The 24,960-nt window shown below is 25.7% G+C and overlaps 1 protein-coding gene across 1 annotated transcript; it reads left to right on the plus strand.

Moving 5' to 3' along the window:
* The first annotated feature begins 1,135 nt into the window (after positions 1-1,135).
* LOC107999586 (protein BTG2) lies at positions 1,136-8,928 on the plus strand. Its single transcript, XM_017059518.3, has one exon. The coding sequence runs from the start codon at positions 1,894-1,896 to the stop codon at positions 2,437-2,439; it is 546 nt and encodes a 181-aa protein (XP_016915007.1). The 5' UTR covers positions 1,136-1,893; the 3' UTR covers positions 2,440-8,928.
* The last annotated feature ends 16,032 nt before the right edge of the window (positions 8,929-24,960 follow it).

Below are 24,960 nucleotides of genomic sequence, written 5' to 3' on the forward strand. Positions count from 1 at the left end.
GATTATTCATAAAATTAATATTTTCTTCTGAAATTCTCAATTATTCGCAAAAGCTCATTATATTACTATTCTTTGTATAAAGATATTTTATATATGATTAAAGCAGTATAAAAATTATGTATACACAAAGAAATGTAGTATATTGTTTTATAAAATCCATTATAATTTTAACTTAATTTCAAAATTAGAATTTAATTAAAAAAATTCCCAATTTTATTTTTTATATTTTTAACTATCGTATGTTCCACGAAATATTTTCCAGTAAAAAATTAAATTTTTAATATAAATAATATCTTCAAAAATTTTATTTCTAATAATTTAATATTTTTTCCATGAAATTTAGGAATGATATCTTATTTTATATTTTATATTATATTTGATTGTTATATAAAACTTTATAATTTAAATTCAGTAGTCTTGAATAATTTTTATATTTTTAATTAAATCTTAATAATTTATTTTATAAATGAAACCTTTTTTTTGTTTTAATAAGAATTATGTATAATTTGCTTTAAAATAATTATATATAATTATATCTTTTATATATATTTTGAAATTATATTTTAAATGTAAAATTTATAACGCATAATTTGTATAAAAGTATGATTTATGTATCTACATGTAAATAAATTTATTTATTGAATATTAATGTTTATTTAAAAAATGGGCATCATTCAATATAATTTTTAAATAATTAATTAGATAATTTTCATTTAAAATTTTTATTATTTTTATTATTTAAAAATATGTTTAATCCATTCAGTCGAACACGCTTAAATTTTGTTTATGTGTTGTATACGAAAGAAAATCGATAAAAAATATATTTTTATATAAAAGTAAGGTTAATATCTTTTAAAAGATGTTATTTGATTTTGATATCATAATCGAAATATATAAATTTATTTTTCGTCACTCGAATTTAGGGAAAATATTTTGTAAGTACAGAAAATTATCAATTCCCGGGATGATGTCGGTAAAAATTAATTGAGAACCTTTATTCGCGCAGACGATCCGTATTCGGGACGCAGCTGCAAACGTTTGCGCAGCTGAAACCGCGCAGATTGTGATCACGTGTTTGATTGATATGGTGGGAAACAGAATGATCCAATTGGAGCATTACTTCTATCCCCACTTTAGGTTGCGTGAACAAAGAGACAAAGCTACTTCGTTGCGTCGACGATCGCTGCCAGTAGAAAGTCGTTGGCAGTTGGTGGGTGCGGTTGATTCGCGTGAGTCAGAGAAAAGTGCGTCAGTTAAGTTTTGCGAGAAAGTTTTTCCGCAGTTATAAGGTGAACGAAGTGAACCAACGTGATAGGAAAGAAAGTCATCGTTATTGCGATCGTTTGAATTTTACATTTCGTCGTCTTATCGATTCTCGCTGGCATCCCAGGGATCGGAGAAACGATTTCGAACGAGTTTACGATCGAAAAACATTACGATCGCAACACTTCTAACTTACGAAGGATTTATCTCGTCACATTTGCGAGATCATCCTAACGAAATCGAAAATTTTCGAGGAAATATTAAACGATTAACGCAAAGATTCGATACGTTGGAACAGTTCGTGTTAAATTTTTTCCGATATTTGCGGAAGAACTATCGAAAAACTCTCGATATTTTTCCTCGCACTGGAGTGTCGACGAACGAATATTACGCGCGATCGTACGACGTGGCGGCGACGCCATTTTGTGAAGACTCCTGTGTGCGTCCCGTGAGCAACGGTCTCACTCGAGTCATAACCCTTCGAACCACGGAAAGAATAGTGTTTTCTTTCGGCCGCGTCGTCTCTCGACTGTCTCGGGAACGGAAGAAGTGGAGGAAGAAGAAGAGTGGTTTAACATCGACAAAATTTTACCATAGACCGTTCGTCCTGGGTCATATCGCATAGCAACCATGAGACTGGAAATCGTGTCAGCGGCGGATTTTTTGGTGCATTTATTGCGTCTTCAAACGGGTCAGCTGTCCGAACGTCAGCTGGAGATGTTCAAGTCCTCTTTAACAGAGGTACTACGTCATCGTTACAGGGATCACTGGTTCCCAGATCGTCCAAATCGAGGTTCTGGCTATCGTTGTATACGCATTAACGGTAAGATGGATCCTGTAATTGCACAGGCAGGTGCAAATGTTGGGTTACTACCAACAGTATTGCATAACTTGTTTCCAAGCGAGCTCACTATGTGGATTGATCCGTCGGAAGTATCGTACAGAATCGGAGAAAATGGATCGATTTGTGTCTTGTACGAGCGTACAGAGCCCGAACCGGAAGAGGCTCAACAACATCAACATCAACATCAACATCAACACCAGCACCAACATCAGCATCAACATCATCAACAACAGCAGCAACAACAGCAACAACAATTTGAAAGTTGCAAAGATTCGCTACTGTTGGAACACTCGCAATTTAGCGAGCAAATCGCCGCATTCGTTTCCAGTTGAAGCGTTTTTCGGCGCAGGTTCACCGATGCGATAAAAATCGCATCTCGCTTCATTTCCATTGGACGTGCATCACGCTCTCGGACTGATCAAAGCATATACGTTTCGTGATATGTGATCGCGTTCCTCTGGTCGGGTGAATATATTCGGCTCGTGCACACGAACGCGCAATTCTGCTCTATCCGAGTCGAATTCCTCCAAAATTAGTAAGTGTAAACAAGCTCTTTCGTGCACATCGTTTTAAAAAAATGAACAAGAAATGTGTAAAAAATGTGTATAACTGTTTTTTGGCTAAATCTGAATTATCGAAGAAATTCGTCCAATATATACGTATTTGTCTGACGGAGTCTCGGCGTTTTCTCGACGGATTCCTGACGAGTCGCAACGATCATGATCACAGTTGACTCTAGTCCAATCATGCATGTACGAGTCATCCCGAATTTTCGTCAATCGTACGAAAAGGAAAAAGGGTACTCATAGGAAGAAGAAGAAGAAGAAAGAAGTGTCACCATCATCGTTTGAATTGAATTCGGAGAAGAATACTGCGCGTTCGCGTAACGTCGTGTACCTAGACCAGCGATCCTTTAAACGTCCTGATGTGTCTCGCGAGAAGATTCAGATTTTTCCATCTCATTATGCTGTGGAAATACTGGCTGCTGGCGAGACCGGGCCTGCAAAAGTGAGAAAAAATATGGGCGAGCTCCGCGAGGATCTCTCTCAGTCCGACAAATTGATCTCAGCTCTCCTCCCCGCGTATATTTCTATTTATCTCGAAAAGAAGTTACGCCTGGATAGGGGAACAACGAACCAGTCTGACTCGCTTCTCTATTCTCATGAGAGGAAAAGCGAAATGAACCTCTCTCCCTCAAGAAGAATTCAACAACGTGTTTTTACTGTCATAAAATCTCTTTTCTTCCACGTCGAACATCTTTTCTTTTTTTTATATATCAATCTAATTGATTATTCTGAGCCCTCATGTTCCGGTGTTCTCGTGTTCGTCAATAACGAAAGACGAACATCGAGGAATATGAAATAAAAAAGGACAAGCAATTCACTTTTTAAGTGGAAAATCGACGAACAATATACTATAGGCTGCATTCTCTCTTCTGTCCGCATGGTCATCACGCTGTGGTCGTCAAGGATTTTTTTCTCCCTAACCTCGCACTATCAATGCAAATTACCACCGAGCCACACACAAACACAAAACACGTATTGTAAAAGACAAAAATAATTCGAAGAAAAAAGGAACAAACATTATTATTATTATTATACATTTCTGTCGTCACATCGTCGAATACATTGAAGGAATCCGTTACAATCAACAATTATTGATCAATCGATTTTTGATTTTCTTCTTTGATCCGGAACTTTTTTTCATGGAACGCGTACATGCTAATAAGCATGATAACGATAGGATATATATCATTTCATCCTCGGCGTCATTGGCCCACTTATCGTTCTTGGATCATCCATTGCCATTCTTTCATTGGTCGTCGACTGTATCGAGCAATCGTAAACTCGAATCACACGTTAGCATCGTTGACACAAAAAAGAACACACGTTACACTTCATACGTACAAACCTTTAAAAAGCGTGAGTTTATATGTACATATATATAGTTATTATGTATGTAGAAGGCACATAATGCGCAAACTTCGTTTTCGTCCGTTTGCGCATATATGATATGTCAAATTGTATATTATCTGTTTTCTGAGCATAAGATGAGTGAATGTGAGCAAGAGAGAAAAAAGAAATGAATGGAAATGAGGGAGAGAAAAAGAAAGAAAGAGTGAGAGGTCGTATATGAGTCTAGAGTAAATGAGAGTAAGAAAAAGAGGAATATATATCGTATGTATGAGAGAGAGCAAATGAACAAATAAATATGAAACAAATAACTGTGATTGACTTTGCATGATGAGAAGGCGTGTTTCGTGCATATCGGATAATTATCTTTTCTGGTGTTTCGAACGTGACAGAATGATCGAATGGAACGAAGAATGTATGTTGACACGAGTGAAAACGAATGTAAATGGATATCGTCACGTGGTTAATTTTCAATCATTCAATTCAAATTTGACAATAATATCTTTTCTTTTCAAAAATTTACTTTTTTTTCTTTTAAATCGATTCAGCTTTTTATTTTACAAAATTGATCATCTATTTATTTATTGATTTAATAATGTTATTTCGCCGATCTATTATAAAATATATATCATATCTATTATAAATTATATATTGCTGGATTGTTGCAATTTAATTTAATTTAATCGGATATATATATAATGCAATAGGAATCTGGTGCGTATGATAAAGAAATATAATATCTATATATGGGTTTCAATTTTACTTATAAAGGACTTTTTCAATACGAAAATTCTGATTTTTTTTTCAACTTTGCAGATTTGTAAGCTTGTATCTAACAATTTCTCTTTTTTCCCTCATTATTTATTTTTTAACTTTTCAATTATAATTATTCTATGTCTTCCCAGAACTGTGCAATAAAATTGTTAAAAACTTGTACTTAAAATAAAATAAAAAAAGAAAAAAAGAAAAAAAAAGTAAAGAAGCACTTTCATAGTCGAAAAACGTATCTTACAAATGTATATATATTCTACAATTGGACAATTTATATTAAAAATATATAAAATCATTACAATTTTTATTTGAACAATTTTCTTTATATTCAAAGTATATTAGAATAGAAAAAAAAAATGAAAAAAAACACATTCAATTTTAATTTTCTTCATTTTAAGAAATCGAATATTAAAGAAATTGTTTGGTACCAACGAAAGTTTTCTTACAAATTTATAATGTTAAAAAAGAAAAGAAATCCGAATTTTCAAATTTACACAAGTTTTCTTATTAGCAATTCAATTGTTCCAAGATAAAATCATTCGATTATATACATATGCTCGTATATGTATATATAGATATGTGATCGTTTCGTCATGGGTTCTTCGATGGCGTGTCTGAATTATCTGATAAAAAAAATATCAAACAGATTACAAAGACGAAAATCATCCAATGATATATCGCTGATAAAACTTATTTTCTTTTTTCTTTCGTAACACATTTTAATTATTCGGAACACTCGCGTGATATTACGCAGTAAAATTGAATCATGGTGTGCAAGAATTTGAGAGAATGCCGTTCATTTGATGTGACTATAATATGGAATAGTGAAGAAGTGTTGTATGTTAGAGCAAAAAAAAAAAAAAAAAGAGAGAGAAGGGAAGTGTGATTGTGAAAAAAAAACAGAGCGAGATGGAAAAGGGAAGAATTCGCGTTCGGTATGTAGCAATTATTATAGAAACCATGTCTGTGATTATATTAAAAATAAAGAGACAATATGAGCAATTCTCCGTATGCGAACGACCTAATTAAAAACACGTGTATACGTGTCTCTGTATTAGATCACGTATACATGCGTATTTGTATTGTACCAATATGTAAAAGTATATATGTATAAATATGTTTATATCGAAAAGCATGCATGGCAATTTTAAACGAATTAAGAATTTAGATTAATTTTTTTTTCTTAGCGATCAATCTCAACGTATTTTGCATTATATCGTCTATGAACTTTATTTATATACACATTGATTCGATTTTCTCTTATTCTCTTTTTTCGCATTTTTTTTTTTATCCATATAAACAAGTTGCATTTTATGTTGGAAGGGGCTTGATCGTTTTTCTTGGTCACATTTTTAGTTCTTTTTTTCTTTTTTTTTCTTTCTCTTCTTGTATACATTTGTTTCGATTTAATTTACAATTGAAGCACATCGATACGAATTCACGATCGTGATTCGATTAAAATTGCTAAACATGCTCAGTTTGCGAAATTGTAACCGAGCGCGCAAACCACAAGAACAAAAAACGAGAAGAAAGAGATTTGAATTCGCTCTTTCATTTCAAAGATCAGAAACGCAAACCGATTCTCTCTGAACGACCATTGGAAAATCTGTCGAAAGTAAGGTTAGGTGAACCAGGTGAAAGTGTGAGAGTCGAACGGCGGCGTAGAAAATCTCGCACACCGTATAGTACTTATTGTACAGTACAGATTTTAAATAAAATTTAGGGGAAAAAAAAAATGTTCCTTTTCTATTTTATTTGGTTAGACTCACGAAGAAGATAAAATATTCGAGACGTAGGGCACATCCTTTTCGTAACGATGATCGATATTCCTTTGAATTTGCGTATACATAGAATATACACGTCCAAGAGACGAACGCATACGAAACGTATAATATACATATACACAAGTAGCAAGAGAGGTGCAAAACACTGTTTCACGAGTGAATTGTAATTACTATATATACATATATATATATACGCATATATTATATATACATACTTATATGTATACATATATATATATACATCTTGTAACTATACATAGAGTCCTTCAGGAAGAATTTGTACAAACCCGCTGGAATAAGGCACCAGCAAGTCTGTGATTTTAGCTTGGTTAATTCAGTATTTTTTTAAATAAAGTGAGACAAAATCAAGATAAATGATAAAAAAAAAAAAGATTCGAACCGCGAGAGAACTCGTGCATGATACGTGAGCGAGAGAAAGTTCTGTATGGGGGAAAAAAGCTGTCGATCATTGTGTATGTTAGAGGGGCAGAAGTAGTGGGGACGAGAATAGGAGTGGGGGATCGTGGGCGAATGTGAAGCGTGCGTGCATGAGGGAAATAGGAGGGAAAGGTGAAAAAATTGTAAAGTGCAAACGGGAAGATATTTATTACGTATACATTTAATGCGATATATATGTACAAAAATTTAAAGGTAAATTTTTCTTATGCAAGTGAAATTGTTGCAAATAAAATTGTGATCCCAACTTTGCTAGAATTGTAAATACGATGCTAATGTATATGTAATATATTTCGGTCGCAAGAAATGACACGTGGAACAAAAAGCGGGAATTCTTCTCCATTCTTAATAACGAAACTCGTATATACGTGTATATATTATGATACTAAAATTGTATATTTTATATTTTCCATATTCGAAAATTTTAATCATCAATTTATATCGATATTCGTATTGCCATACTTACGAAAGGTGCAACAAGAGATGGAATGCGTACTTTATGATATATTATATATATATATATTTATTTTTTAATCTCGCTTCGCGTGAATGCGTGCAATTCTGCGATTCTTCCGAAATCAATTTGTACAAATGAATCACATGCGTCTTCCGTTCGCATTTTCCATCGTGTTCCCTCCGCTTTCTCTATCGATATAACCGAGCAAAAGAGAGAGTGAGAAAGAAAGACGAGATAATCGAAATCATAAATCTGCGATGTATATGAAATTAGAATATATGCCGCGTGTCTTTCTTTTTTTTTTCTTTTTTTTTCTTTTTTTGGTGAATTAAACTGTTTTGTTGGGACACCAGGAAGGAGAATGCACGAGAGAAGTAGAAGAGAGGATATAGTTTATAGAAAAGAAGGAAAATCGAAGCGCGAATAATAATAATAGTCAGTGTCGGAGAAATTTTGCGCGAGAGTGAGTACGAAAGAAAGATAGCGTGGGAGAAAGAGAGCGAGAGAGGGAGAGGGTGAGATTAAGAGAGGGATAAGAAGAGGGGTAATGGACAGTAAGAGAGCGTGAGGCCCGGCAGGGGTGCTCAACTCGGGTAAAGTGCGCCATGGGTCCCATTGTGGTAATATAATTGTGATTTCGAATTTATTGTATTGATTAAGAAAAATTCATAATGGTTTTAACACGCATTACGAATTAAAGACGAAATTGGAAAAAGACACCGACCCAAGGTTATCGAGATCCGAATTCGGCGGCCCTGTTGGCCAGTGCACAAGAAAATAAAACATTCGTAACACATATACGTAACATAGACACAAGACAGACAGACGGTTGAACATTTAACATAAACAAAGTTATACACGCATACAACGATACATACGACCAACTATACTAAGCGACGCGACATGACGTGACGTGACGTGACGTGACTTGACGTGACGTGACACGACACGACACGACGTAACATAACATGATATAAGACACTATAAACATTTTCGAAACAATTGCGAGCGAAACGATCTGTTCGAGAAATTATGTGTACAAAAAAATTCGCTTTGCCGATGTAATACACTCTCATTGGGAAAACAAATGTAAAACATACGTGAGAGATGCGAGTGCACATACACATGTGACGAATACACTTTGACGAGATACATGAAACAGACACGAGGAACACGTTACGTACACTCTCGAATCTGTAGACTGTAGGTTTACTATTAATTATTATGAATTATAATTATTATATCTATTATATATTATATCAATGTATAATTATATTTAGTTTTTAGGTTACTATGTCTATCATTTCCCGCTTGTACATATGCCGTGAGCTCGAAAAAATTAAATCTTTATCAAAAGAAATCTATAATTTTTTCGACTGTTTTTGTACAGAGATAATAAAAACAAAGGCCTCGTGCTTATGAAATTTCATGAATATAAAATACCGCTATCTCGTCTTTTGATTTTTATCCGAAGTCCTAGATACCAATTTCCTTTACACAAATCGATAAACTTATGCATTTAAACTTTGAGCGTTTTACAAGATATTCGATTTTCAAATAATTCACTTTTTTAATAAATTATGTAATGATATATATATACATATATATATATATATATATATATTTACGAAGGAATCTTCGCGAATGAAATTAAAATGATCCGATCATGATTCATCGATAGTTGAGTTTCAAAGTGCAAATAAATACATTATAATATTATTAAAAAATTTATATCGATTATTTGTAAAAAAATTCTGAAAAGTTCCATGTTTACAAAATATGATGCCAACTGTTTTATTTTCGTAATGTAATCATTAGCATGTCTATAAAATATTATTTCGAACACTTTACAGTGTTCGAATAGAAGACAATATTAAAAGTTAAAAAATATTCGCATTTTATCATTTTTGTTTATTTTATAATTTAATAATTATCCATCTGTTTTAATATTATCAGATTTTATATTTTATTTCATTTTTTTGAGATGTAATAAGAATTTCAAGTAATTTTTTTACAAATGATACGATTATATTTAGTGCTAAAATAAAAATCGTTACAAATAAATAATTCACTTTTGATTTAAAAAACAAACTAAAGTTTACAATTATGTAATTTGAATAGGAAATAATGTAAAATTAAAGAACAGTAAAAAAATTATGAATTTTCATTATTAATAATTTTATTGTGTCGATTCATAAAATTAGAAACTTTTTTGCACATATATTTCAATGGTATCAAGATTTGATTGTAAAGATTAGCTTAATTTTTTAAGCCCATCATATTCTATATCATATTCATCTTCTCAAGAGTTAATATCATACACTATATTATTTATTTAATTAACTGTAAGCGAAGATTTCTTTTAATTATTATTATTATTAGGTTATTCTATATTTATTATATAAAACATATACGGATATATCGATAAGATTTATTAGGCATAATCAGAGATATTGAATAAATTTTATCTTGAATTATCTCAAAGACTATTTGTATAAGCAACAAAAATTTGTGACATGGAAGGTATTATTCGGATTTTGTCCAAAGATTTAAATTTTATATTGGATTAAATAGATAAAGAATAAAATATATAATTGAAAAAATTATTTTTTTCGTTCTCGTACAGGTATTCCCCAATCTTTATTATTAAACATTTATTCGTAATTTACGAGTTATTTTTTTTTCTACGTTTTGTCTTTCTTTAATTTCGTTGCTTTTTCTTCAATCGTACTAAATTTATTATAAAGAAAAAACATACATGATCGATCGATTTCTTATATCTTGAATTAGAATTGATAAAGATTGAAACTTTAAGAAAGTATTTGTGAACGAAACTTAATAAGAAAGTTATTAAACGTTATTTAATAAAAATTGATAATTTGCAAATAATGAAAAAGTTTTAATTTGTAGAAAATTATGATCCAATATTGATGAATCATTCGATTAATAAATTTACATACTAACTCTATAAATTATTTCTAAAAAGACGTTTAATTTTTAGATTTTTATTTGATCGTTATTATTCATATTTTACATAAAATAATATTTTAATATTTTTTTGATTTATGTATTATGTGTTAATGTGTATCCAATTTTCACATTCAATAGACGATATTTTCCTTCAGAATTTTCTTTATAAAAAATGGCTTTATAATAAACATTTTTTAATCCTACTAGAATTAAAATCACATCAATGCATATATCGCTAACAGGCCTATTATTCCTTTTTCCTCTGTTGGTTAGTTTTATATGTTTATGTAAATTTATTATCTATTTTAATTTCAATTTTTATGTTAGTTTTCATGATCATCAATATTCAAAGATATATTTTGTTTTATTAAGAATATATATTTTAAAATATAAAACATATACTTTAAAATGTTAATTTAATTGCGTTTGCCAACAGATTGAATTTATAAATAATATATAAAAAATATGATTGATAAAAAAGCAATTACAAAACTAAAGATTGCATTCGATTAAATACAATAGAATTAGAATAGATTAAATAGCACAAGTAATAGAATAAAATCGTTTACTTAACTGAGCAATAAAAGAGAGAAAAACTCTAAAATATATATAACTTTTAATAAAGAATAAATGCCTATCGAAAACAATAAAGTGAAGGATACGATCTCCAAATATGTTGCATAAAATTGTTATATTCATTTGTTCAAAAACAAATGTTAATACTTGACCAAAATTACAGTTTAACTGTAATGATAAATTATTGTTCTTATTATAAATTATATTATCAAATCAAATTTTACTTGAAAATATATCATTTTAATGAAGTTTTCAATATTATGATAGAATTGATATGCGTACAGGGAGCTGGCTATGATCACATCAAAGTGACTTGTATCAATAGATCCAAACTCATCTAAGTAACATTAAGTCAGTTAGGCTTAAAAATAATTCAGAGAGCTTGCATACAATTAATTAAGTTTCTGCTTAATTAAATTCCATTCAATATTAAATAATAAAATAATAAAAATAACCGTAGATTTTCATAAAAAAACATGATTTTTTTTCGCATTTTTATTTAATAATTGACTATACTATCATAGAAAGTTGCAATTTTTATGCATAATTAATCAAATATAATTAATGGAATGTATTTTCTTATCCTTATTTTTGATAATATCTACGAATTTTTCATCTGTGCGAAATTTCGATTAATTTTAATTTTATAATAATTTTAACCGTATTGATTAAAATAATTCTTATTAATTTATTAATTAGATTATTATTAGTTGGATATAAATAAATTTTCAACACAGTATGACAAGATATTTATACGGATTTCTCTTTATCTAAATGTCAAAAGTTACGAAAAATAATATAAAGTTTCAAAGTTCGAGAATTTGAAAGTTTTTAAGTTTTGAAGATTTTCAAAAGATTTCAAAATATTATCGTACGTTATAAAAATATATAATATATTATCCACTATACATAAGAATGTTAATGATCTTAAAACATTAATGTTATATATGATCAAAACGTCGCATTAGAAACATTATTATATCTGTATAAAAATATATGCATAAAGAAAAGATCAATTAAATATTAATTGAATTAATTGTTGATAATAATTCAGCAATGAAACGCATATGACGAAATAACGAATAATTTTGTGAACTGTGTGCTATATATAAAAATTAGTTTTTTTTTTTTCTTTTTTTTAGAGAAAATCGAATTTTCAAGTCGAAGAGCACAATTTATTGTGTTTTTCACTAACTGCGTGTTAAATGAATATTTAATACTTGGGTGAAAAAATATATTCTTGATGATGACACGATAACCGGTCTTTCCGCTTATATTGTTGTTAATAAAAATTGCTTTTAGAATATCGATAAATCATAATCTTGATCGTATATTTAATAATTCAAGTCTTTCAATTGGCAATAGAAAAATAAGAAATTTTTTTACACATATTAATAATTTAACCATGTATCTCGATATTTGTTTATTTTTTATTTAAGAAAAAATGGAAAAACTTAAAAAATACTTAAAAAATATTTATAATATTAACGTATCTGTATATTTTGTGATTGTTAATCGATTGTCCATAGATTGCATTTTTCGATATTATTTTTAAATATTCAAATGATAATTTGGGATACATTATAGCACATCGAAAACTGAAACATTGATATAATCGTTATAATTATTAATTAAAAAAATTATAAATTTTCTTTTTTTCTTCTTTTCTGTATGCAATGAATCACCTATATATACAATGTATCATCATCGATGAATCAATCAAAATGACTACTTATAAAAATATATTTCATATCATGAAAACATGAAGGATATCTGTTATTAATCGATACTAAAAGAAATAAATTAATTTTCTAAGTGTAAAAAAAAAATAAAATTATTATAATTCAATCTCTCCTTTAGGAAAAAGAAAACAAATGAAAAACTTTATTACATTATTTTATCTTATTATTATTGAAAGTAAAAAACAATGGTAAAAAAGTATCAAATCAAAAAAGAAAATAATTAACAAATAAATCAAGAATAATATTTAATTAGAATATATACACGATGAAAGATTGTTAAAAACATTAAAAAAGAGTTTTGCAAAAACATGAGTTTCATAGTCATATAACTCAAAACAAGCCGATTATCAATAATAAAAATGAAAAGAAAAAGCTGGAATTTGCATGGGAAATTTTTAATAAGGATTTCAAGAAAAATAAATTATTTTTATTGAAAATAATTTGAAACTTTTTTGTTCAAATGGTTATGAAGCGTAAAATGAAAAATTTAAAATAAAAAATGTCGAATTATAATAGAGATGAATTGGCAATGAGTCTATATACTATCTGCAATTAAAACGTAAATTTAAAATTCATTGAAGGAAGTAATAAATATGATTATTTAAATATTTCGAAATAAAATTTAAAAATTAGTATCAAAAAATTGAAAATTTTTAAATTTTAATAACAATTTTAAATTTAACGCATATCGTTAAAATTGACTATTATAATGATCCAAAAGTAATTAATATATTATCCCAATCGTTAAAATATCATAGAAATTAACCAAAAATTAAAATATGATCAACGATTTCAAATAAAAGAAATCAATTAAAAAGTATATATAATATAATCGGATTTGATTTTATGCAAAAATTAAAAGAAAGTTGCAAAAAGATTGTAGAATATAGTTAAGAATATTCAACAAAATATTAATTTTTAATTTAAATAAAGTTCAAAACAATTTTTTATACATATTACATTTTATGATTTTAAATTTTAAATGTTTAGACATTTCTCGTACTGAATCATAATAACTTTATATTTTTATATTTAAAAAAATTCATTTCATCTGATATTATTATAATAAGTATAAATATATTTACAACATATATTTATTACATTTGTTTTCCACGTCATCGTTTTTTTCATGTTATAAGCATATTTTTATATATAATTCGTTCATTAATAATCTTGAAAATTAATTCTATTTCAAATGTTCAAATTACAAATAATCTTATTCTTACGTAATATTTTCATAAAACAGTTGTTAATTTTAAATAAATTATTAGTGTTTTTTTATAATTATAATTCTTCGTTAATCTAAAGTAAATATTATAAATAATGTTATATAAATACTATGATGAATTATATTTCTTTTTAAATTTAGGATATTTTTTAAAAGTTTTACGATAAAACTAAAATTGTATAATGAATTACTTTATTCTAATATATTCTTCCCATGTTGATATAACAATGTGTGAATTATTCATTTAATTTTTCAACAATAATGTTATCAGTGTTCAACAATTTAAATCCTTCAATATTAGAGTCAATCGCTGAAATTGCATTTATTATTATACTCAAATATTATCTATTAAAATAACTTTTCGAATGATCTCTTAAGCAAGGACAAGAATAAAATGTTAATTTATTAAAAGTTTCTCAATAAATACACAATTATTACGATCGTGATTAAAATATGATCGAAACTTTGGAGTAAATCTATTAATATTTGGCATATTAATTTTGTAGTTTTGTGTCAATTCTTGTTTCAAATAAAAAATTAAAAATTTTGAATTTGAATTTTGAATTAAAACGTTATGAAGTCTTTTTCAAAATCTACCGAAAAAAAAATGTTGTATCCAGTGTTAAGACCAACGTTGAGTCTACTATTAAAAATTTCGATCTAATATCGTAACGTAAGATCAATAATTTTCTTTTAAACAGATACTATATTCAAAAATCATTGGATATCTTATCATTGGATGATATTGATAATTGAAATATTTTATGTTACAACTAACAATAAAACCAGAAGTATATATTATCGTTGTCAAGCGATGCAATTGTCTCGCTTTCTCTATTCTCTTATTTCGTCGTCTATGATCTTGATTGCGTTAAAAATGATTTAAAATGAAAGATACTGAATAAATATATAAAGTATATATATATAAAAGATATATAAAAGAATATAAAAGAGTCAATAGTATTAATATCGATCTAATCACTAGCTATGTCTTTTCTGTAATATAAATAACAACGAAGACAATATAGAAGATAAATTAGAATATCGTTTATTTTATAAAACTTCATTTATGATATCATTCAGTTTTATTTGTTTCGTAAGTTTTTATTAATTTTAATTAAATTGATATATTTTAAAGTTTAAAAGATCAATTATAGAAACATAAAAATTTCAATCGAGCTTTATTTGTTAAGTTATTAGCGATTGAAATTTGCGTCAGATAAAACAATTTATAATTTAATAAACAAGATCCGATCAATTATGACATTGTAATCATAAAATTATTAAAATATAATACAAAAGATCTCCATATAATATTCGAGATGATATTCAGCACGATCTCAATCGTGTATCTATCGACACTTCGTACGCTTGTATCAAAGTCGCCAGAGATTTGACGGGATGTACGTGCTGAAGAACCGATTAAACTGGTGTCGAATCGAAAACTCGAGTTCGTGACACTGTTTTCACAAAGCTGGTGTACGAGAGAGGATTGACGCGAGATCGATTCGATAAGAATCAGAGCGTTTCAGCGAGACCAGGAAAGCTTTCGATCCTCTTTTCTCTTTTTTCCCTTTCCCCCTTCGAGTCGAAATTAATTCACGACGGAAGGGGTTAAATCTCATCGACGAGAGGCGCGGTTCAACAACCCGTTGTTCAAGTTCCAGGGCAGCATGATGTGGGACAAATACGCGGAGGACTGTGGCGCGCGAAATGACGGCGAATTATTGTATCGCGAAGGAAGAGGAGCCACGAAAGGTGGGCTGTGTGTGTCGAGCGCTTGGACGGGACACGGGGGTGTCGGTGAAGGGGGTTAGAGGCAACAGCGGTGGCGACAGCTACGCCAATGAGTGTGGCGGGGGGAGCAGGAGAGGGTGACCGATGGTTGTGGTAGAGGTCAGCCTCGGTTGTTGCCCTGGCCCCCTGACGTTGCTTGGCCCGCTCGGTTACTGTCCTCCCTCCCCCTGTGCCTTAGAATCGCGATTCCATTCCGTTCGACGTTTCCTCCGCGATTCCTTCTCTTCCTCCTTTCTCTTTGTTTCGATTGTACCTCCTTCTCCTATCTCCGCGAAAATAATAAAATGTCGACGCACATCATCCGAGTTATCGAGCAGATATTAATAATAAAACGTGCATGTTTAAAGACGTGGATAAATTTATTCAAAAGTGAGAGGTTTCTTGGGAATTTCTGATTAAATTTTTGCAAAGATTATATTGAGTCTACTTTAAGAAATAATCTTTTTGATATAATGTTATAATGTTGGTTCAAAATATACAATAATTATTTTTTGTCTTAATCTTATCTTTCAAACCGATTTTCGATCGACTCTTTGTCTATCAATCACGATCATTGGTTGTTTCATTTATGATAATTTGAAATGTAAAGGGTGTTTCAGAGCGACTCGTTAAGAGAGTAAAAGAATAATAAAAAGTAAATTTTTGCTTAATGGTAAATAAATAGTTGTTTTCTATGATAATGAATTAAAAAATGTAATATAATCGTGTGACTGTTAAAATCCAAATTTGATCGATATATTTTTCGAAGAGTTGTAAATTTTTTTTATTGATTTTCATAAATTTTTTAATAAATAATTCTTCTTACTTTAAATAATTTTAGATGAAAAAATTCAAACTATATTTAGAATAAATTAATTTAAAAGATTAACAAATAATAAAATAATTTATTTTAAAACGAATACGTAAGTAAATATAAGATATAAACGTACAAACACAAAAATTGATATATAAAAATATCAATTGAAATTCTATTTGTATCTCGCCTCATCTATCTCACTTCAATTACTTATAATTTAATAAATGAAATTCAATCAACATTATTGTATTTTATCTTTTGTGTTTCTTTTGACATTTAGAATTGACATTTTTAAAAATGTCTTATGAATAATTAACAAACACAAATGTCACAGTCAAAAAGTGATATGTTGGTTTCAAACTTACAGATATACAAGTTTATTATATTTAAAAAATAATTAAAATAGTATTGTTTAAAGTTATTGAATCCTGATCCTTAAACTTTTTTAGAATTAAAAAGAATTATTTGTTATTTCGTAAGAATTTTTAATTTGCTCACTTGTATCATTTTACATGTTTATTTTGAAATAATATAGAAATAGATATGTATAAGAAAAAATATTATAATTGATGATATAATAATAAATAAAAATTAAAAAATTAAAAAAATATATTTCGATATATGTTTTAAGAAAATTGTGACTTCAAAATTCTTGCGTCGTCTTAAAAATTAATTTAATATAAGCTATATTGTAAAATTAGTATGAAATTTTATTTATACGAATATTATGAAATTTATGAAATTTTTTTCATAATATTAGAAAATAATCATAAAATGAAGCATTGATTATCATAGCTAGATAGATATAGCAAAAGTAAGCGAGTGTAATATTCAAAGTGATGAAAAAAAAATCCAAAACTTAAAATTTTATAAATCGTTATAAACTTTTTCTTTTTGAATAAAATGCATATGCATATTAAAAGAAGAATGACTTATCTGACGTTATTTTTTTTTTTTTTTTGTATAGCGTATTCTAGTTTTTTAAATGTTAAATATATTCTACAATGTAAGAAAAAATATCAACTATTGGAAATATATATAACGAAACATAAATATGAATGAATACATATTTACGTATATATATAATCAGAAGATATAATATTTTTACAATTCTAATTATAACTTCATTTCAAAATGTTCACATTTATAATGTGAATATAATATATACTTATATATATACTTATATATATACAATATATATATAATAACTTGAAATAAAATAAAATCAAAGTAATCTTTGAAAAATTTTGAATTTAATCTTTTACCAGTACTTTTCATTGACAAGAATGATGAATATCTTAAAATAGAAATTTCTTGGAAAATTGAAATTGTAGAAGTATGAGAATTATTATGTATAAATATTTTTGTCGTATTAGCTAATACTAAATATATATTTATAAATAGAAACGCATATTATTCATCATTCATTCCATATTTTGTTTTATTGTTATTAATTTTTTAATATTTTCAATAATGCATGTTTGGATGATATTTTTTTCTTTATTTTATCTTATAAAGTACACTGATAAAATTTGATCAGAATATCCTATATAATGAATAAGTAATATAATAAATATAGTAATATAAATAAATATTATAAATAAAAATGCGAATTATCTTAAAAACTAAAATACTCTTAAGATATATACTTTTGCAAAATCGATTTTAAATAATGATTTTGAGAATAAAATTAAGAATGAAAAAAATAAAGTAAATGAAATCAAAATAAAGTATTCATACAAAATTCGATACTAGTAATTTTTCAATACTAGTAATTTTATAATATCTAAAATTATACAAAGCTTAGAGTTTGTAAATATTATTCTATATATTTTTAATTAATTCTGTATTCATTATTTTTAATTCTAGCACATTATCTGTCCCTTTATAAACTTTTCTCGTGTCTTATTTCATTGGAGAGAATGTTTTATTCAATAAGGAAAATTTTTATATCGATTATATATATTATTAAAATTAAAAATAATTCCGTTTTATGTGAAATATTATGAATATATACATATATACATATATAGTTTATAATGGATTATATGTGAATCAATTCTTTTATTAGTAGAATATCATCTCGAGAGGGTGAAATCATCCCTTAAAATATCTATTTTCGTTTTTTAAATAGAATTTCGACAAGATAGAAATAGATAAAAATTTTAAACTCTTTAAAAAAAAAATTAAAATCTTTTACTGCTGTTGCTTTGTAAAATTTATGTAAAAAATATTTTAATTAATTTTTAATTAATTAATTCTTATATACCATTTTTGTATTTATTTTCTAGCTTCTAGAAACGAATTTCAAAAATATATAGTATTTCATAATTTTTTCAATATCTTGTTGATAATATTATACAAATTATTTAAAATTATTCTTTTTTACAGAAAACAAAAACATAACTTTTTTATTAATATCAATTTATATTCTAAACAGTTCAAAAAACGAAATATAGACAAAAATATGTTTAAAAACATGTAGTGTGCAGTACAAGTAGATAATAAAATAAATAGGTACAAAGTATAAAAGAATTTTTTATATATTTAGATATAAATATTTGAATATTATTGTACTATTATTTTATATGGAAATTTATTCAAAATAATTATAATTTTAATGAAAATGTATGTGTATGTATATTATATATTATTATTTATATTTATATATTATTACGTAGTGTATAATGAATTGATATAATTCAAGGTTGAATTATATAATTCGCAGTCTTTTATTTTTAAAATGTTTTTTATTTTTTAATTTTTTTATTTTTAATAAAATTTTGTGAATATATATATACCATAATAGAACAATTTTTTAAACAAAATATCACTTGATGAAAATATAAAATTTCATTTCTTTCATTTTTTTTAAATAAAAAATGTTTAATTTTTAATATTCCATCATTTTCAAAAAATCTAAGGAAAATTGTATTCGAAAAATAAAAAAAAATATTAAAACTCGTTAGAAATTGATGTCATCTCAACGATAAGAAAAAAATTTTTTTTATCAACAAAAAAATTATTTTATGTATAATCCATTTTGTTTTGTATATATATATACATTCTATATATCAGGATGTTTTTAGATAAATTTTCTTAAAATAGTATTCGAATAAGATAATTTTAATTTTATATTCCATATGTCATTATTTTGTGTTTTGTCATTTAAGATCTAATTATCTTCACAAGGAATGTTTGAAATAATTAGAATTAAAATTTAAAAATTTTTATTCTATTATTCTTTCAATATGGTTTTCAATATATACTTGATATATATTTTTACATATTCCTCAAATTTATAAAAACATTTCTTAAATTTTAAGTTTTTCGATATTTTTAGTATTTTTTCATAAATAAAAACGTTATAAATTGAATCTTTACTGTTATTTATACTTATTTTATTATTTAAGATTCTTTTTTGTTGTATCAATCCAATGAATAAAAATACAATATTTTACAAATATTATCTACATGGCAAAATTATTATATTTGCATTTTTCAATATAATTTTGTATTTTATTTTCAAATTATTAAAATATCATTGTAGAATAAAATAGAGAATATTTATTAAAAAAAAATTTTATTCAAACTTTTTCTTTATTGATATATTTTATATAAAATACACAAAATATCTAACATGATCGAATTTTGTAAATGTATTTTTCAAAAAATGAAAATTTTCATTTTTAATTGTTAAATCGTAACTTTAAAATTACAAGAATTGAAATATAAAAAATTCCTATGATATTTGTTAAATAATTATATTCTATGATATTTAAGCTGTTTAAATTTCAATTTTATATAAAAAAATTTTTTGTACTGCCACAAATTATTTATTACGTATGCGACTAAAAATCGAAATTGAATGAGTGATTGTTTTCATTGATTTTATAATTTTTATTGAATAATTTAATTTCTGTTCTCTAAATAATGATTCTTACATATCCATATGATTTTGGATAAAAAATTTTAGATTAAAATTAGATTGAAATTAAAATCAAAAATTAAAATCAGAATTGGAGAACATAATTTATTCACTTATACATATATTCATTGCATTATTTTATATATCATTATTTTAAAATATCAATAAATTTATAAAATTAAGGAAAAAATATTATAATCGATAATGTAATAAAAATAGGAATTAAAAGATAAAAAGAATGTTTAAAAATATATTACTATAGTTCTTATAGAAAAGAAAATAAAAAATTAAAATTTTAAAGTCTTTGCTTCAAAAATTAATTTCAAAAAAATTATTTTTTACTTAATTTTAAAATACTATTTTATTAAAGTTTTTCCAATATTAGATATTATAGTCATTATACAATTTTCATTTTTTCGTCCCACGTTATTGCTCACTTATTATTACAGTATATCCAGTATTTGAACTCAATAATGTAAGATTACACGTTTTATCGTGACCTATAATAATTGGTTGCCATTGACATACTATACGATATCGCCATTGACGTAATGTCAATAGTGTTATTTCATAATAAGATAATAGAAATATATAAGTAAACATTATAAAACTTGAAATAAATTTTGAAGTTTTATCTAAGCAATTGTTTATAATTTTCAATGTAATAAATCTGTTTTACTTTGATACAACACATGCATAAGAACAATATTTTAAAAAAAAATTTATAATTAGTTTTGATTAGGAATTCATAATCAAGTTTTAGTTTCATCGTCATCATAGTCCAAAATTCGCAACTTGTGTTTTTAAAAAAAATTTTCAATATAATTTTGATTATAAGTGAGTACTAAGAAAAGAAGGTAAAATAAAATTAAATATGGCATTTAAAAAATGTAAAATTTAAGATAACCAATTTTTATTTAATTATTAATTAATATAAAAATATTAAATAATTACTATAATTTATATTAATTTATATTTTTATTTTTAATTTTTAATTTTAATTTTTAATTGATATTATTTTATTTTAAAATATTTTAATTTATTTTAATTTATTTTAATTAATCTTAATTTATTTTTATTCATATCAATTTATTTTAAAAACAAAATTGCAAATGAAGATATCGTTCTGTTTAACATTAAAAATATAACAATATCTTAATTCGTCTTGTGCTAAAATATTTTGTTTCATGCAACGACTTCTTAATTGATCTATATAATAATTGAAATATGTAATGATCTTAATTTTATATTTGATATTAATTGACGATATCGATTTATAGAATTTTTTATCTCTTGTTTTTATTTTTTCCAATCAATAAAATACTTAATCTAAATTTAATTGAAATTTTTCAATTGATTTTCAAAGTTATCACAAATGTTCTTATGATTTTTTTTTTTAAATATGTGTAGATTTCCGATTGTAAAAACCAATTGTAGTAAATTATAAAATGCGATACATTAAATACTCTTTATTGTTACATAAAAAATTACCAATCATTAAAATATATAAAAATCATAGAAAGTGATTTTTTACTTTTGATTGATTGTTCAAATATAAATATAAATGAAATATAATATATATATAAATTATCAACGCAAAATATGAAATATTTTTATCGAAAATTTGTAAAATTCTATAGAAAAAGAAAAACTATTATATCAGAGTCGTTAGTTTATCGATGAGAATAATTAAGAATCTGTTTAATGTTATATATTGATTCGATATTGGAATTCTTATCTTATGAAAAAAAAACAATCTTTTTGAGTTATCTCTCTGGTTTTATCCATTTTTCATGCAATTTTTCCTTATTTTCCTATATTAAATTACTTGTAAATAACAGATTTTTTTGTAAATTCTTAAAAATGTTAAATGATAGATAAATAATGTTTAAGATTTGACATTTTTTTAAAAAAATATTCTTTTCTCTCAATTATTTAAAATTTTTTTTTAATTTAATAAATATCTTTTCAGTAAAACAAATTTTGTAGAAAAGATCAATATTGATAGAATCTTAATAGAAAAATCATATTTTTGAGAAACGATGGGTATTCATTGATGTATTAAAAAATTCCAAAAAAAAGTTATAAGGAAAACAAGTGAAATATATTCGAAAAATAAGAAAAAGATAATTCTATTTAACAAGAATTCATTTACAGTTTTCTACTTATTTTTTATTTCTAAAGTAAATGAAAACAGCAAATGAATAATTTTATTAAAAATAGAATTGTAACGTGAAATTAATAATTTAATATTTAATTTCACAGAATTAATAAAAATAAGAAAAAAATTTATAACAACACTACGTTATTATTTATTTATTTTTAAGTTTATAAAATATTAATTAAAAATAAAAATAATCAGATTTGTGCCATAATTATGAAACAACTTATTTTTCATTATAATATTTTCTTCCAAAACTCATGTTAGTTTGACTGGATCGTATTTCATCATGAACTTTTGGTTCTCTTTTCTCTTAAATTCAAACTATTATCGTAGACTTTGATAAACTTCACTCGCCTTAATCCAACGAACAACAACGAAGAACCATTACTTTATTCTGTTCGAGGGAGAAGATTTACGTATCTATTCTGGAAAATTTGTTACATTGTTATTTTAATTATTTCAATCTTAGACCATATAATTTAAATTATCTGTCCAAAAACCTGATAACATTAAATAAATATTTTTCTTCTATGCTTTATCAGACGCAATATGTAAATTAGTTTTTCACCATGATAAATATTGACGAAAGATGAAAGAGATATATTGAGAAATTAATAATAAAAAATATATTTTTTTTTATTTAAATAAAGTTACTATTAAAGAAAACTATTTGCTCTTCGATTTCGAAGATTTTTGAACATATTATAGGAAAAATTGGGAAACATTTGTGAAAAATAATCAAAAATAAAAGTGTTATAAAAAAAGTAGTATAATTGAATAAAAATAATATTTATTTTATGAATTTTCATTACAATTTCGATTCGTTAGACAGATTTTCGACATTCTCTAAATGATCTTCCAAAATTTTCGTCTGCATCTTGTTATAGATATTACCAAAATTATGCAACACTTGTGAGCTGAAAATCTTTAGCTCCTACATCAAGAAAATCCCAATCACAAATATTCACAGGAAACAGGTGACCTGAGATCTGGGAAAGTAATAATTTAAAGTAAAATATAGAATCCAATAAGATGATACTTTATATCGTAAAATTGAATTATTTATTTAATAAATATCCTTATTTTCAAACTTTTTGACGATAGCACATAACCGATCTTAGTTTTATAGATATATATAAAACACTGTGCAAGTATGAATATATGTGTCACTTATCTTTTGTTAATATAAACGTATCGTGAAACTAATATACGTATAACGTATGAAACCAGTCAAAACGAACCAGTCAAAAGGCTTACGAATCGTGATAAGTTTAAAATATCCTAATCTAAATCGAGCCCGAGTATTTTGGAAAATTTATCTCACTGTCGTTATTTATTTATCTATAGATATTCTTCGAATATACAAAAGAATAAAAGATAATGCAAGAATAAAATATAAAACAATTTTTGCGATCAAAATTACAACAATATTAAATGGAACAGTCCACGTATCAGCGTATCACTTCATTTTGAAAAATTAGGCACATTCGAAAAGAGTCATTTCCTCCAATTTATTTCTATCTTCACTCGTTTTTATTATTTATATTTCTGATAAAACTGATGTTGATAATTTAGCATTGTTTTATTTCATTAGCCTAGTCTAATATCGTTCTAACATTGTAATTTTATCTCGTTTTCTTTTGTTTTATATTTATTTTTGCGTTTCGCGGATCCGAAAGTTCCCAAGTAAAGAGATCTTAAGTTGCCAAGCACCCACAAACTGAACCGCACAAGAATAGAATTAAATTTCTAACTCCATCCAGTCACCTTTCAAAGAGATCAATTTACATAATGCTATATATTTTTGACGTTTTCAAAAATATATTTTTTCCTTAAATATTAATGCATTATATAATACTGAATAGTAAAATTCTTATCACATCAATCAGGATGATTTGAAATTATTGAATATATAACAAAAATGTTTAAAAGTTTAAGAATAGAATTAAATTTCCAATTTCAAAGAGATCAATTTACATAATGGTATATATTTTTTCTTTAAATATTAATGCATTATGTAACATTGAATAGTGAAATTCTTATCACATCAATCAGGATCATTTTATAATTATTGAATATATAACAAAAATGTTTAAAAGTTTAAGAATAGAATTAAATTTCCAATTTCAAAGAGATCAATTTACATAATGAAATATATTTTTTCCTTAAATATTAATGCATTATATGACACTGAATAGTGAAATTCTTATCAATCGCCAGAATGATTTGAATGCATAACAAAAATGTTTAAAAGTTTAAGCAACTTTTTTC

Source organism: Apis cerana, linkage group LG2 (genome assembly GCF_029169275.1).
Source record: "Apis cerana isolate GH-2021 linkage group LG2, AcerK_1.0, whole genome shotgun sequence".
In the NCBI taxonomy this organism is placed as follows: domain Eukaryota; kingdom Metazoa; phylum Arthropoda; class Insecta; order Hymenoptera; family Apidae; genus Apis; species Apis cerana.

Excerpts from the sequence above, each read along its gene's own strand:
- LOC107999586 (XM_017059518.3), top strand. The coding sequence starts at position 1,894 with ATGAGACTGGAAATCGTGTCAGCGGCGGATTTTTTGGTGCATTTATTG.